The sequence below is a fragment of the Neolamprologus multifasciatus genome, chromosome 6 (genome assembly GCF_963576455.1).
Source record: "Neolamprologus multifasciatus chromosome 6, fNeoMul1.2, whole genome shotgun sequence".
Taxonomy (NCBI): domain Eukaryota; kingdom Metazoa; phylum Chordata; class Actinopteri; order Cichliformes; family Cichlidae; genus Neolamprologus; species Neolamprologus multifasciatus.
The window spans coordinates 15,899,076-15,916,371 of NC_140444.1; the positions used below are offsets into that span (position 1 = coordinate 15,899,076).

At 39.8% G+C, this 17,296-nt stretch overlaps 1 protein-coding gene across 2 annotated transcripts; it reads left to right on the forward strand.

Annotated features, from left to right (window-relative positions):
* Window positions 1-3,821: 3,821 nt before the first annotated feature.
* Window positions 3,822-12,829, forward strand: LOC146516709 (CD276 antigen homolog). 2 transcript variants are annotated; one of them, XM_085163800.1, is made up of 7 exons: window positions 3,826-3,903; window positions 5,225-5,354; window positions 9,115-9,188; window positions 9,281-9,634; window positions 9,997-10,317; window positions 11,420-11,518; window positions 12,203-12,829. In XM_085163800.1, the coding sequence occupies exons 3-7, from the start codon at window positions 9,125-9,127 to the stop codon at window positions 12,340-12,342; spliced, it is 978 nt and encodes a 325-aa protein (XP_085019926.1). In that variant the 5' UTR covers window positions 3,826-3,903; window positions 5,225-5,354; window positions 9,115-9,124; the 3' UTR covers window positions 12,343-12,829. The 2 variants fall into 2 exon arrangements, with proteins under 2 accessions (XP_085019925.1, XP_085019926.1); XM_085163799.1 differs by lacking the exon at window positions 5,225-5,354 and having other exon boundaries at window positions 3,822-3,903.
* The last annotated feature ends 4,467 nt before the right edge of the window (window positions 12,830-17,296 follow it).

Consider the following 17,296-nt stretch of genomic DNA (forward strand, 5'->3'; position numbering starts at 1 on the left):
CCCCTGTTCTCTGCTAGCCATCGGGGCGGGGGGGCTGGGAAGAGATGCTGGCTGTCCGATTGGCCTCCCTGCTGCTGCGGAGCCTGGGGCGGTCTGCTTGCCTCCACCCCGGAGGGAAGGGTAACATCTCTTGGGTCTGGGTGCCGTTTCCATCTCTGGGGGTGAGGATACCTGGACCCGGGATATAGAGTATGTTTGGGGAGTGTGATTGTGTGTACATGTCCATTTACGTTTATTCCTGCGTTGGGTGAGTGCTGAGTGTTTGTATATGTGTGCATGAGGGTGGGAATGCATGTCTGTGTCTGTGTGTGCCTGTTTGTCTGTGTCTATATGTCAGGTCGGGTCTTAGACTTCACCTCTCTGGGAACTCCAAGGCCCTCCAAAGTGTGGAGGCCTATCTCCCCTCACCACACTCCCTGCCGGTGACTGATGCCCTCAGGGGTCGGTGCGTTGGTGGTTCTTGGTGTCCGGGGCTGGGCGCTCAGGTATGTACCAGCTCACTCCCGGTGACTACTTGGCGGGGCCTGGCGCCTGCTGCTCGGTCAGGCCTCTTCCGGGGCGCGGGGGGCCCTCGGGCCTCCGGCCTCTGTGCCTGCGGCTCGGTTCACTCTGGCACAGCTGGCTGCCGGCAGAGCCGGCGGGCACGCCGGTGCAGCCCCCTCTAGCTTCTGCCCGGTGGCTACTGGGTGACCCCTCATCTGGGGATCCTCAGCCCTTCCCATGAAGGTGGCACGGATGCCCCTCCGGTGGTCCTCCTTGGGCTCTTGCACTCTGGGGCCTCTGGATGTCTGGGGCCTGGATCTCCTCCATGCCTGCTTCATGCCCTGGGGGACAGGGCTATGGCTCTCTACATCCTCTAGCAGACCATTACATGGGGAAACCATTTGAATACAAGCGCGCCGATCCACACAGGTGTGCACATGGGTGTTCACTATTCGTAGACTTAAATCACACCTTTCTTGGCTGCTACTTCAAAGCACATTGTGCGCTGTCTGTCCTGCGTGCTGCACAACAACATTCAATATTTAGTATTTACTGCTGTTTACACTTAGCTAGATTAATGCGATGGTGTTGTGTATAGTATGTTGCATTGTTTTGTTTTGTTTTTTTGCTTGTTTTCTATTCTTTTTCTCTCAACAGGTGATCCCGGAGATATTTTTTCTTCCCCCCTTTCTCACTGTCCCTCTCCCCTTCTGTTTTTCTTTTCCTTCCTCTTTCTTTCTCCCTTTCCTATCCCTCACTCATGTCTGTCCCGTCTGTAACAACTGAAAATAAAATAAATAATAAAAACAAAGGTCGATCAAATGGACCAATACGGCAATGCCATGATGATCCATTTGGCAAAATAAATCCATTGGGTATCCTTGTTGGTCCTCAGACAACAATTCTGACGGCTAAAGAACCAAATGGGACAGGCGAAAAAAAAAAAAAAAAAAAAAAAAAAAAAAAAAAAAAAAGAATTTAACATTAAATCTTTCAGATAACAGACAAATATTTGTGAAATTATGATGCATTTGTGAATATAGTTTAACAATCTAAATATGCATATGTACAGACAGATACATTTAAAAAGCAGAAAAATTATGTTTTATTACATTTACAGTGATTTTACGTTAATTTACATTTGAAACGTAAAATCACTGTCTATTTATGTGAATTTAATGATATTCTAGAAGAACAGTACAAAACTGTAAAATACACAGTAAAATACTTTTATATTACTTTTTTTTTTACAGTGCATTTAACTTCTTCCACACCAAACTCGCTAATTCATGTCTTATGGATCTTGCTTTGTACATATTTGTACATGTGTGATGTTGAAACAGGAACACCGATGCAAAGTTCCTTTGGGTGTGCTCGAACAGTTTGCACTGAAAGGGACAGCATATACCTTCGTTGTGCTTCAGGCATAATGACAATCAAATATTCTGATTCTGATTCAATATATAAATTGAAGACTGAAGCATGAAGTGCATTGTAAAATGCTGCTCTCTTGTGGTTAAAAAGTGACACTGGCAGTAGCTGCTTCACTGGCTTTTCCTGGGCTGGAGACCAAAAAGAAAAAAGAAAAAAAGAAAATCAAAATGTAGTGAGTTCAAGTTGATTGAGGCCTTTGTTAGTCACAGTTATACTTCTTCTATTAGAATTTATACATTCCTAATCAATTTTACACACTGTATATCATAATAATTGGAAGTAGCACTCCAATAGGAAATATTAGAACATTATAGGTACTGAATATGAATAAGATAAACAAAAGGGTTTTCTGCTTGTGCTTTGCACATCCCCTGCTGCATGCTATGATTACACCATCGGTACAAACAGATCTGACAGTTAAAAGTATGTATGTCAGGGCTTAAATGACTCAAACATGCTGTGGTTAAATTTTTATATGAGTCATCAGCAGCAGCGTGTGAATGCTTAGAAGATGCCGAAGGTGTGCAATTGCCTTTAAAGACATGAAGTTTTAAAGTTCCAGGGGTTCTCACAGCTTTGATGACCGAATGGCATCATAGGGCTGCACTAGAAAAATTACATATCGGACACTTTTGTTACATTTGTTATCTGTTCAGAGAATGACGCTTTATGTTGGCAACTTGTGAGCAAGATAAGATTCCTAGTTCTTGGAATTAGGAATAGGAAAAATAACATAAAATCATCATTAATATGTATGCAGGAGATCAGTGATTTGCGTATCACTGTGGTGACTGTGTCATGGTTTTGGGTTTTTTGGCTGCTGATTGAATTATGAAGGTAGTATCAAATTTTTATCCATGTAATACCATCTGAGTTACATCACCTTCAGTTTTCAGCTTGACAAAGATCCCAAACACACTGTCAATGCAGTAAAAGCTTGTGTGGCTAGACAAACACACACTGTCATTATCAGTGAACACTATCAATCATGGATTAACCTCCCCAGAGCCTGGACCTAAACATTCTTGAAGCATCTTAGCAAGAAGGGAACAAAAAGCTCTGAATGTCATTCAAGAAGCCAGAGTAACATTTCTTCAACACTTTCTAAAGAAAGTAAAGAAAGCTTGTGTAACCTAGTTAAAAAGGTGGAAGTTAAAAACTGCTAAATGGGACAATGGCACCACCTTGTGTGAAATTGAGGGATGGATAAGGATTGTGGGCAATAATCAGAAGGATTGCCCACAAAGCATTACATGAGGATTTGTGTACAGGTAACGCTTCTGTATATGGAGGACCACAAGAGCCACGTGCATAGAAATAAAGAATTCTGTGATTAAATAATGAATTGTAGAATACATTCTGCATTTGTAAATTCATTTTTGAATTCCAATTTAATAAACTGCATTTCAAAATCCTTTTTCCAATTGCACTTTAATAAACCACAGAATTCCTTATTTCGATGCGCGTGGCTCTTGTGGTCCTCCATACTTGGCTACCAGCGATGGAAGAGGACCTCCCTTTTCCTTTTCCATCATTACAGATGGTCCAAGAACCGACGGTGTTTTGACCAGGCTTAGACTGGGACATTGTGCATTAAATAAAACACTACAGATGATAGGAGAACATGAGACGGGGCTTTGTGGAGTGTGCATGTAATACTGCGGTGCAAGGGTTATGATGTGGAGAGGAAAGTTCTGCAGAATAGATTGAAGGAGCGGGGAATTGGGGTATTTAATCTGAAGAGTGTGTTGGGGGGTAGTAGGGCACAGGTGAGAGAACTGGTGGGTTTCTGAAGGATATAGGTGTTTATGAACGAGTGTAGTTTTTTTTTTTTTTTTTGGATACAAATTGTAAACTCACTGTCTGACCCATACTCCGGAACAGTAGGAGGCGGTAATGCTCCTTTACGTTGGTTGCCAACCGCCGTTAAACACAAAGAAGGAGAAGAAGAAGATGGTGTTTCGTGTTCTTCTACACTCTGCAGTAGTGATGGGTCGTTCGCGAACGAAATGGCTCTTAGAGCCGACTCTTTGAAGTGAACGACGCGAGCCGGCTCCTTATTGGGAGCCGTGAGGGTTTTTTTTTTCTTCTTTCTCTCACCCTCTCTCTCGCCCTTTTTTCCGCTAAACTCCGCATGCGCGGCCTGTACTTTGCGCTGGGCAGAGGGGGGAGGGGCGTTAGTTACACTCTCAGTAGCACAGGAACAGAGCCAGAGAGAAAGAGAGCAGGGACAACAACGTCACATTAGAAAGGTATAGTAATCATCCGCTATTTTCAGTTGCAGATGATAAAGGATTCAGAAATCATGCAGGCCCATATGTCAGAGAATGTGCATCTTCTATTTGTTTTAATATTTTAATTTATATTTAATTGTGTTGTGGTTTGCAGTGTTGTGTGTTGTTTCACGTTAAATTTGTTTAAAAGGAAAAAGCTGAAAATTTAAATAGTTAAAAGTTTAAAATGTAAATAGTTGTTTTTTGTATTATATGATTTATTTATTACATGTAGAGTGAATAAATAAAGTATATTTATGGTGGACCTTAGAGACAAAGCACGTACAAACTCCAAAACACGTAAAAACTCAGAAGCACGTACAAACTCCAAAACACGTAAAAACTCAGAAGCACGTGCAAACTCCAAAACACGTAAAAACTCAGAAGCACGTGCAAACTCCAAAACACGTAAAAACTCAGAAGCACGTACAAACTCCAAAACACATAAAAACTCAGAAGCACGTATAAACTCAGAATCACGTACAAAAGACAACAGAAGTGCTCCAGGTTTCTAGGGCGCAGTGTTGAGCTTTTGTTACCTAGTGGCTACACAAGCCAGGAAGTATCAACAACCGGATTTGGTGTGTGGTAGTAACAGGTAAATGAACTTTTTTTTTTTTTTAAATTATTTGAATAAATACGAGTGCTTGTCTATAAATACACAAACAATACACATATGCTTTCAATTGTGTAATTTAAGTGATCTGGGTAGCTCTGTTTTGGAAGTTCAGTAAACGCTAGAAATGTGTTTTGGAGTTTGTACGTGCTTTTTGGAGTTTGTATATGCTTTAGAGTTTGTACGTGCTTTGTCTCTAGGGGCCATATATAAACATATATAAATAAAACCACTTTTTTTACATTAGTAATTCCTTTTCTGCATAATTTTATATTATTGTTAATGATTAAATAATTAAAGCAACAAAACAACCTGAAGAGCCGGTTCGGAGCCGAAAGAGCCGGCTCTTTTTAGTGAGCCGAGCCGAAAGAGCCGGATCTCTAAAAAGAGCCGGAAATCCCATCACTACTCTGCAGAGGTAGGCTGTAACACATTTTGGATGAATCCTGCGCTCCACCTGAGGTGTCAAATTAGACTTTAACTGTGAAAAGCGAAAAAACTGAAAATAAGTGACGGCGTCAAAGACAACTATTTTCCAGAGAACTGTGGTCAGTAGGCGGTGATTTCATACTTCCTTCTCTGGGAGATAAGTTCGAAGCATACCATAAGTTACCAAAGCGATCATCCCAGAGAACTAATTTCAGAGCACAAAAAAACTCAGAGTTGCTCATAATTCTCGGGATGCCAGAAAATACTAGAATATCTCATTATGCTCGTAATTCGTATCTCGTAACTCCCAGCTCCAACCGCTTTCATCCACTGTAAGTGAAACTCAGCATCACTCTAAGTGCAGAAAATAACCAGTTTAAAATTAATTAATTAAAATTCAAAATTCTTACAGATCAAAATAATAATGAGATTTTCCAGTATTTTCTGGCCTCCTGTATCTCATCATGTGCGCTTGCTTCTTCTGGTTAGGCTATTTATTGTCTCCTGTGGGTTTATTTATTTATTTACTTTGAACTGTACGAAAAGTTACTCCCAGCTGTTGGAGGTGGGAGTAACTTTTAATTTTCGTCGCGCTCCAGAAGTAAAGTCTGAAAAGGACTGAGTAGCCTAAATGGTTGTGGGGAAAAAAATCAGTCTGCGTTTTATCTCCTGGGATTCTCAGTGCGCACGTCAACAAGACAAATTGTCGCGTCTAAATCTGTGGTCTGGATATAACTAGCCTCGGGAAAGACGTTTAGGACGTGTGTGTAAATCCGTGATTTAGTCCTGTGAAGTGGCAGAAAATGTAAAACGGGAGTTGATCGTGGCAGTTCAATCAGTTTCATGCGGGTGAAGAATTGGACCAAACATTGACTTTGTATCTCAAAGTCAATGTCATCATCTGGCATTATGTCAGGTTGTGTTTGTCTCTCTGCTCTTGTTTTGGTCTCAAACTTCATGAGTCAATGCTTCTGTACTTGTCCACTATTTGGGTAGCAGACCATATACTCTGGACTGTTTTTGTCATATCCAACAAAGATTCCTTTCTCACACCATGAGTCTAGTTTTCTCTTGTTCTGCCTGTAGGCATAACACACTGACCCAGATTTCTGCATCTTGAAAAGATTTGTCCTTCTTCCTGTCAGCTTTAAATATGATGTCTGTTTTTTACACCTGTTAAAACATCTCTTCCTCACTACAGCTGCTGTTTGCACTGCGTAGGTCCACAACTCCTACGGTAACTCTTTCTCTATAGACCCTGTGCACGAGAAAATGCTAACTTCCTGGTTTGAGACCGGATGTGGGGTTGTACATTTCCGGTAGCTTTACTTTGCGGTCAATCGCTACTGCGAAGATATACTCCAAAATCAGAATCAGAATCGTGTTTATTGGCCAAGTATATGTGCAGACACATACAAGGAATTTGGTTCCGGTAGATGGTGGCTCTCAAGCACAGCAATGTAAAACACACACACACACACACACACACACACACACACACACACGTGTCTATATATACATTACACATATATACACAAAGCTGTGTAAACCAACTATAAATAAGTCCAGTTCATCTCTACAGTTTTAAGAGTGTTCAGCTCCAGATTGTGCTGACTGCACCAGAGTACCAGCTGCTCAACTTCCTGCCAGTATGCAGACTCATCACAATCCTGAATGAGGCCAATGACAGTGGTGTCATCTGCAAACTTTAGGGGTTTAACAGCCGAGTTCTTGGAGGTGCAGTCATGTCCAAATCATGTCCAAAATTCAAAAAAAGGAAAGATTGCGTTAAGTTACAAAGAGGAGAAGGTGGGAACACTCACCACTGTTGTGTCATAAAAAATCTAATGATCAATTTTGACGTTTAAAGAGTTTAGATCGATCAGTTGTTTACATCACTCAACACAAGCAGAACTGCATTACTGCATGCAGAAGACACATCGTCCACATTCAGAAGCACATCTCTGTATAGTGACTGGTCTTATGATTTAAACAGGCAAATGTTCAGCATTCAAACTACAGGTGAACAATAGTCAAACCAGATGTTTCCCCCGTTATGTCGAGATCAGCTAGTCAAGTACACACCAACACAGCATGTTAACAAACCGTGAAAAAAAGCCACACAAAAAATGAATGATTGCTGGTAAGGGTTTCTATACATTAGTATGTACGAAGGGTATGTTGTGACTTACCTTCAAAATTACGGTAGTCCCTCGCTAATAACGCGGTTCACCTTTCACCTCGCTGTTTCACAGATTTTTTTAGTGCAAGTTTGCATGCTTATTTTATTTTACGTCACATTGTGTCCTGCATCCTGATTGCTGCAGACTATCTCCTCTGTGACATCTCTCCTGTACAGTACAGAATTGCTGCATCGATCGCTAGCAGTGTGACTCTGAAGTGCAGTACTGTATGTCCACAATGTCCACGAAACGTTTTGCACCGTCATAAAATAAAATTGGCAACTTTTTTTCACCTATCACTGGTTATTTTTAGAACATAACACCTGCAATAAACGAGGGACAGCTGAGAAATATAACATTTGAATCCCTTTTCTCTTTTGCTCTGAGGTGCGGAGGAAAAATCTCGACAAGTCGATGAACATCATTTACAGATATATTGGATAAATGCCCAAGACATCTATAGAAGTGTAAATTGCCGCTTGATTCATTCATTTGCTTAACTTGTTTTGGACCGTAAACCAGGCGCGAATAGGACACCGGAAACAAAGATCCCCACAGGAGTTTCCGCACCGGAAGTAGCATATGCTAACGTGCACATAGTCTATTAGCATAGTCCTGGCCATATCAAAGAGTGTGCGCCAATTTCGTTCAGCAGTAATATGAATAGCAAGTGGTTTGAAGGATTCTGGCAGTCCCTTCAAAACCAATAACCCATCACTCAGTGTTTCACCAGCATTTTTCAGGGCAGTGATAGCTGTCTCTGCTCTATAACATAGTCAAACTCTCACTGCTGGACTTTTGGAGCGAAGTCAGTTCTGTATACAGACTAATTATACGAGGCTTTTGTCATCCAGAAGCTGGATCAGCTCCGCATATAACTCTGCATTTTTTGGTGTGTCTTCTTCTCCCTCCATGTTGGTAGGCTGCTTCAAAATAATGTCTCTTAGTCCTTGCAAACGAAGGTGGGCCACAAGCATGGTATACTGATCCTCAACGGGTACACTGTACATTGCGACGCTTCTCTCGGTGGCAAAAACACTTTAACTCCTTTAGAAACGTTGTAGTTATCTGGGCCCATAGCCCGTTAGCAGAAGTATGAAAATGGGCAGAGAAGTCCGACATCAATAGTAAACTGCACTGACAATGATTAGGGAGGAATAAACACACATCAGCCTTCAGCCATTTTTGATGAATGAACACGCCCCCCGAGAGAGCGCAACTTTATTACTAGCCAACAAACACACACATGTACACCATGCATCAAACAGAACACAAACCCACTGGCCGTTTCCATAACTGAGAGCATTTTCTTTCTTCATGTCAACTGAACCTCTGTGCTACGATAGCAGGAGGCTCTAATGTTTTTTAAGACCGATGCTGTTTCCCCAACGAGCATCAATATTGATTAAATATATCCTTATACGCAATTTTCCCTGTTTTGAGTCCAGCTTTGAATCCCTTGGGGAGTGCATCAAGAAGGACATGATGCACCATTGGCTACAAAAATCTGTCAAATCCAATATGTGGACTTACATACTCTGACTCCTCTGGGTTAAGGGAGTAGCTAAAGTAGCTTTTACTTTGTTATACTTAAATGCACTTTGCACCCTCTTGTTTGATTAGTAAAAAAGCAAAAAAATCCATTTGATGTAAAACAGTTGCAAACTGATCCTGCTCATTTTAACTGTCCTTTCAGGTAAATAATCATGGCCTCCCGTGGTACTCTTTTATTCATTTTCACTGCCCTCTGTGTCACTGCAGTCAAGAGTGGTAAGTTTATTTATAATCAGAGAACTTTAAGCATGGAATGGTGTTTGGTACTCATGTGACGTCATATCTAATTTTGCTTTCTTTTTCTACAGAATTTGTGAAAGTGGAAAGCAAAGCTGAAAATGTGGGACAATATGGCCAACATTCACTGCTGGAGTGTGTCGTTAAAAAAACAACAGATATAATTGATCCAAATATTCGTGTGGTTGCTTGGAAAAAACTGACCTCTTCCAAAGACGAAGGTGATCTCCTGTTGGGTTTCAATAGAGGGAGATTGGACCGGCCAAAGCGAGGCTACAGGTTTGCTGAACCATTATGGGACGAGAAGAACATGAATGTATCTCTGCTCATAACCAACACTGCAGTGGCAGACGATGGAGATTACGAGTGCATAGTGATTACAGACAGTGGTGATAGCAGCATAGTCACTACCCTTAAAGTGCAAGGTAAAACTGAAACATTTGACAGCATTTTAGCAAAGATTAATCATCATTTTGAAACAAGATTTTAAGTAAGAAATAAATTTTTTACATATTCATTTGTATCTTCTTATCACATATACAGTATTATGGCTATCATATATTCTTATTATAATTATTACATCTTATGTAATGTCATTTTATTTAATTAACATTAAGGTGCAATCTTCATCTCAGTGATCATGTTTTTGTTTTGTTTTCTTTAGCCAAATACAGCACACTACACCTGAGAAAATTACTGTTGACAGCTTTTACATGTCGCAACTTTTTATTGACATCAAGGTGCAATGGTCAGCTCAGTGATTGTGGTTTCCATTTTGTCTCTGCAGCCAGATACAGTGTCCCAACTGTACACTTCATCCCTGAGAAAATTGTCCCAAATACAGACAGTACCCTGATCTGTGAGTCTCACGGAGGCTACCCAAAGGGAACACTTCGCTGGTTTGATGAAGAGAATAATGACTGGACAGGAAGCTCTAAAATGGAGGTGACACAGTCAGACGATGGTTTGTTTCAACTCAAGAGCAGACTGTTTTTGTTGGGAGGATCCACTTTCCCAAAGTATACCTGTGCTGTGTTCAATGTCAGTGGAGGCAAAGAGGATGAGAAAACATTTAAAACCAACATACCATCATCCCGAGAATCTCCAGGTATAGTTTATGACACGCTATTATGCACCACACATGATAGTTGTTATGCCTGCTGGCACCATTCTACTGCTCACAATACTGTTTAGTAATTTTAGCCAAAGTGGAATCAGAGAGAATTTAAATCTATTATTTTTTTAATACTCAAATTTCCCATCAAGAGGGCCATGTTTATCATCTTCCATATTGAGTTGATTGGTTCAGCTACCTGTCACTACCAGATTTGCGTTAACACACTGATTTTGACAGCACGAACTATGACAATAACAAAGATTATTATGGCTATCTTGCTGCCACACGGAGGTGGCAGTCTGCTGCGAATCTTCCTCTGTTCAGTCTGACCTCACCTCTATCTGCTCCTCCTGGAACCTGAAAGGCAAAAAAAAAAAAAAACAAAAAAAAAAACAACCCCTGCCGAGCCTTGATAATGGTATTATCTTCAACTGATTCTACAGTCTGGTTCAGGATATCTTGCTCGGCCTCTCTGACACAAAGACTTGTAGAAAACCATTATCAGTGTGTATGTAAGCGTTGCTGCAAAAAATCTACATGTCCCTGCAATATTTCAGCCTAGTCATAACACCAAACGAAGCTCATGACCCTCAAAACAACTCATTATATAAGCACAATTGCATTGTGCATAAATAAAATAATTAAAACAGCTTTATTTAATAATTTAAATCAAAAATGAAAAAGTTTCAACCCTAACAGTCTCACAATACTAAATCCCATTTTTTTTCTACATCTGTAAATAACAAGAAAAAGACCAGATTGGTTAATGCTTGCTGTGCTATGGAAAATCCCCCCACACGTACATGTTTTACTGTTTCTGATGAAAAGAATTTCAGGTTCTCTTGGTAACTATCCCAGGCACTCACCTCACAATCTATAATTCTATTATCTGTCACAATACTGCAAGTATTGCCTGCCCTTTGTCTTTTTTACACTCTACTTTTACATGATTATTGTTTTAAAATTAAAGGAGAAATTGAATGTAGTTCACTGTAGTATTACAGGGAGACAAAGAGTTATCATGTATTCCTGTGTTTCTTAATTTTAAAAATTAACTCACTATTTTTTTCTTTTATTTCTTTTATTGGACAAGGCTCAAATAAGGTAGAGATCTACAAAATAGTTGTCCCTCTGGTGGTCATTGGTTCACTGATCGTATGTGTGTTGTTGATCTACAGATGGCGATCTCAAGGTGAGTACATGCTCCTCGTTTCCTACCTGATGGATTAAACCTCTTTAAATGAACTGTCTTCATCATATAGAAACTAGTTCATGCATTTATTACTTCTAGGCTGGACTACTGTAATTCATTATTATCAGGAAGTCCTAAAAATTCCCTGAAAATGCTGCAGCATTTTGGATTAACATTTCTCCTGTTTTGCCTTCATTGGCGTCCTGTTAAATCCAGAATTGAATTTAAAATCCTGCTCCTCACATACAAGGTCTTAAATAATCAGGCCCCATCTTATCTTAATGACCTTGTAGTACCATATCACCCTATTAGAGCACTTCGCTCTTGCACTGCAGGCTTACTTGTTGTTCCTAGAGTATTTAAAAGTACAATGGGAGGGAGAGCCTTCAGTTTTCAGGCCCCTCTTCTGTGGAACCAGCTTCCAGTTTGGATTCGGGAGACAGACACTATCTCTATTTTTAAGATTAGGCTTAAAACGTTCCTCTTTGCTAAAGCATATAGTTTGGGCTGGACCAGGTGACCCTGAATCCCCCCTTAGTTATGCTGCAATAGACGTAGGCTGCCGGGGAATTCCCATGATGCATTGAGTTTTTCCTTTCCAGTCACCGTTCTCACTCACTATGTGTTAATAGACCTCTCTGCATTGAATCACACCTGTTATTAATCTCTGTCTCTCTTCCACAGAACATCTTATTAATTTCCATCTCTCCCCCCAACCAGTCAAAACAGATGGCTACACCTCCCCTAGCCTGGTTCGGCCGGAGGTTTCTTCCTGTTTAAAGGGAGTTTTTCGTTCCCACTGTCGCCAAAGTCCTTGCTCATAGGGGGGTCATATGATTGTTGGGTTTTTCCTCTGTATCTATTATTGTACGATCTACTGTACAATATAAAGCGCCTTAAGGCGACTGTTGTTGCGATTTGGCGCTATATACATAAAATTTAATTGAACTGAATAGAAAAATAAACTATCCAGAATAGTTGATGTTGGAACATATTTGACATTTTATTTGTTTGACCAGCTGTTTAAAGACTCAGTTACAATTTAACTTACCTTAAGGTACTTGCTAGATGTATGCACTGTAACATTAAGAAATGCCACTAATCAACACATTATTCACCTGTTATTCTAGTGTTAATATTGCCGTTCGTAATTTTAAAGCAAAGAAAGTGGGATAAACAGTGGTGAGTGGCTGTAGTTGTTATATGTGGTCAGATTCAGAAAACTGTTTTCAAAGTTTAATGAGATACTTAAAGACTGCTTTGAGACCACTGACTGGCAGATATTTGAGGATGCAGCTGATGGCAACATTAGGTATGGAAGTGGAGTCCAGTTACCACAGCCTTTTTATTCCCGGCGACCATAGCTGGACTGAGCATCGTGCATTCCGGGCAAATGCCCAGTGGGCGAATGTGATTTTTCGTTTTTATGGGCCGATTGTTTGGTTTTTTGTTTGTTGTTTTGGGTTTTTTTGTAACGGTATAAACAATGAAAAGTGGAGAATTGGCCAGATGTTGGCCGATGTGTAAAAATAACTCTAACTTGTTTGGTGGTGGCTATGGCGGAGCTTTCAGAGGCCAGCAGGTGGATGAGGGAAAGGGGAGGCAGGAGGAGGAGAGACCTGAGGCGGCCCCCGGTCCGAGTGTCAGGTGAACTGAACTTCAGGTAAAAAGTTATGACCTGCAGTCTATCTGGGTCAGATATAAACCAAGTTTAGGTGTAGTTTATTTTTGTTGCGTTGACTTTTTACAGTCAGTTACAATAATGCGTACTAGCTAGCATGACGGAGTCTATACAGCTAGGAGGGAGTTGCCAACCGTCCCGTAAAAGACGGGATCGTCTTTTACTTTTAGAGAAAATATTACGCGTTTCGTATTGAGGTGAAAAGGAGCACATCAGCTAGAATGGGAAAAAAACACAAAGCTGGAATTTTTCTGCGTCTTTACGCTGTCAGCTGCCTCTTCTTCTCTCATTCTCTCCCCTCCAATTTAATTTTCTGTAAATTGCACATCTCTCGTGTTTGTAGGCCACTGTATACCAATAAGAATAAGAACATGCGTCAAAATATGTATAAGAAAAATACATATCCAAAGTCTAATGCCCTAATGCTGTTTCTTTGTCTCTCAGCAGGAGGCACCACACACCAGATGATTATACTGTATCAATTTACTTACTTCCCTATTTGCTATTTCCGCTATTTGTATTTATCTATTGCAAACAGTGTATAGCCAGGCGTACCCTGTATTACTGTGATTTATCAGACAGGCCACAAGACCTTTATTCACTTAAACTCTGTAATAAAGAATAAAGTCTTGAGCTAAAAAAAAATCTTTGAATCAAGCCAAGATCAATGAGGCAGGGAACCGTTACAGCCAAGTCATTTACAAACAATCACACCAGACTAGAAATGGAAGACTTCTAATTTCACTTAGTTGAGTGAGGAAATGTTTGTATACATATAACACAGTTGTGTTGAGTCCATGCAGTAATTGTAACTCTTGGCAGTTTAACAGCATTTATTCTCACTTTAGCTTCTCATGTTTACAGTATATCTTGGGAATAGCACCACATTGTTATGTGTTTATGTATGTGTGTAAATCTGTGTGTGTTGTTCTCAAATGTTACCAAATGTTATAATCCTTTACAAAATATAATACGTTCACTTAGACAATGATATGTAGAACTGTCTGAGACTGTATGTTTGATCTGTGGTTTGACAGAGCAGTGAGGAAATGTTGGCCTTGCTGTTATTGTACTTTCTGTTTAAATCAACATTTATTGTTATTTTGGATTTTTATTGCAATGCATTTGTTATTTTTTAAGCCTTAAGTGTCTTTGTTTTTTGTTTATTTTCGTTTTGTTTTTTGTATATAAAATTAAAATTGCGTAAAATGTCATGTTTCAAAACAGTTTATAAGAAAACAATTCCGAACATTAAAAAATGCAATGTAATGACTATAAAGTTGTACAATAAAACAAAAATGTGTTGCCAATATTTGTTGAACCCTTGTGCTTTGTTTCATATTATATGTATATTGTGCCATATAATTTCTTTTAAGCGTAATTGAAGGTGTGGGGAACCTTTGTAATGTAAAGCTCACATGCTTGTTCAAAGTTAATAACTAAGTTTAAAACTATGGCCACCAGTTTCTACTCTGGTTTAAGTTTCCACATCTGTTTTAAATACTTCTTGCAGCTGGTATCTGAAAAAGCACTGCATTCCTGTTCAGTTCTCATGATTGGGGCATGCATCTTTAGCCAGCATGCAGAATAATTGCCCGCACAATTGGCACAACATCGGACAGGATTATTTAAATAAACCAATGACATTTTGACTGATCATTATTTGTATCCTTCTGTAACTGTACAGAACTGTACTAAGCTAAAACCTCCAAAATTTCAGGAGCAATAAGTCTTTGAACATGGGAACAAATTGTGGCAGGATCAGCCTGATATTATTTGTATCCCACTGTAACGTTACTGTATAAAGCGCTAACATCTCCAAAATGTCAGTATTAGTTAGTCATTATAAGCAGTGTTTATAAACTAAAAATCACGAATGTGGGATACTGTTTGTCCATGATTTCGAAAGGCCAGTGCATGCTCCCAACGCAGGGGAAAACAAATTCTGTCTGGGATAGCTAGTTTGGCACGACACCGGGATTTCAAGATGTGGAAGACAGTTCTTCCTTGGCGTATTAGATCTTAAACCTTCGACAATGTTGTCATCGATGCTAACATCTTGAAGAGCAATTATCATCCGAAGCATTTCAGAAACATCTAAACGACTCAAAACAGTATCTATTGGTAAATTATTCCTCTCTATCTGATCTGCTAAAATGAGCAGAACTGACTGAAGTTCACACCAGTCCACCATTCGCACTATGAGATAAATAAGCCATCAGGAAAAATGGGATTTTAAAATAAAGACTGACTTTGAAAAAAGGACATTATGGGATAAAAATGGCTAGAAATAAATAAAATGCCATGTTTTATCGTTTCTAATCTTTTACTAATATTCAGTGTTTTATTATTATGGTTTTAATACATGCTTTTATTGTAAATACTTCTTGACTTGTTCCGGGGAGATGCCTCCTCTTCCACCGCCCCCTCCTGATCACTAATGTGACACACCTGAGAGGTCACGACTGCAAGAATGACCAATTAGGGTTCGTAGGCAGACAGCAGCAATTGCCAGCCACGTCTCTATTTTTTTTTTTAACTCTGATTAGTAAATTGTCTGCTGCACACAGCTGATCTAATATTTCCTGACATGATGTCCCACATAAAGTTTGTTCTTCTTTAAAATAAGATCTCCACTATCAATGCTGCTATTTCCTCCTTCATTCTAAATAATCACATCATTTTTCAGTGTGTTACATTCAGTAGAGACATGTCAGTATAAAAGATGAGCGTGGCCAATGCAATGTCACTCACTGATTTGTGAAGTCCAGTTTTGAAGCCTTGACTTGCGCATTGTTATCTTGGTGTTTTGAAACCAGATGTCATGAGGATGATCAGACTGAGACTGAAGAGACACCCCATTCAATGCTAGTTATTGGCCATATCCTCAACAATCCTCCTTCCTGACTCTAAAAATTATTCTAATTTACAAAATGGTCTTGATGTTGTGTTTATGAACTTAACAACTGGACCTAAAATACCACAGAGCAAAGAGCTAAAGCAGTTTTTCATATATGCCTTTGTTAAAACTGAAGTGTCTGTTTAATTGTTGCTGCTGGTTTTAGGCAATTCAGTATTAGTTTAGTTTTTACACCTGGAAGCTACATATATCATTTAAAGTGGCTAAGAAAATAACATGTAATAACTTTTTAAGGTACCATTTGGGCTACACTTCTGATGAAGAGGAAGAATATGTGGAAGAGGACCCAACTGAGACAGAAGAATATTTCCAGTCAAAGGATGAAAAATTGATCTGGTCTTTGGTTCCTCCCAGTGACAGATGACGCATGTTGGCAATAAAGAGAGACAAAAGCCACCGCTCCAGAAGCTACAGCTAATTTATGGCATGCTGAGTCTGGTAGGACAATTTTCCGTGCTACCATGACACTCAATATGTTTCATAAAATCTAAAGAGTGATTCGATTCAATGATAAAGACACAAGAGAAGATTGTCATGCACAAGGCAAACTTGCTCCCATATGAGATGTATGGGATAAGTAGGTGTCTCTTCTGCCAATGATGTACAATCCGGATGAGCACCTAGTGTCATTCAAACAGCTGTGCATTGTCGCTGTCCATTCAAACAGCACATCCCAAGCAAACCAGGGAAATATGGGCAGCATGAAATGCCAGGTCTAGCTATGCATGGAACATGCAAGTATACACTGGCAAACCTGCTGTGTTATTGCACTATGATTTGTTATAATAAAGTTTGACACCAGCAGCTGGCAGACTGGTTATGGAGAACCAGCACTTCTGCTCCAGCTCTACCTCTGCAGCAGTTCTTCCTCAACCAGCTGCCCCTACTGGCCCATCACCCAAAAGGAGGTCCAAATTCTGCCCTCGTAAGACTGATCTCAAAACATCAAAAATGTGCCAAAAATGCAATCCACACATCTGCAAAAATCAACCCATTGATTTTAAAAAGAAAAAAAATGAAGTGCTTTAAAACTAACATGCCATCTTAACTTTTCCATATTACAAAAAGAGTATGGTAATGGTAAGAGTATGGTAATTTGGAAGACATTACAAGGGTTAAACTAATGGATTCAGATATTTGAGTACTTCCAGAATTCCCACCCACAAAGTGGGCAGTG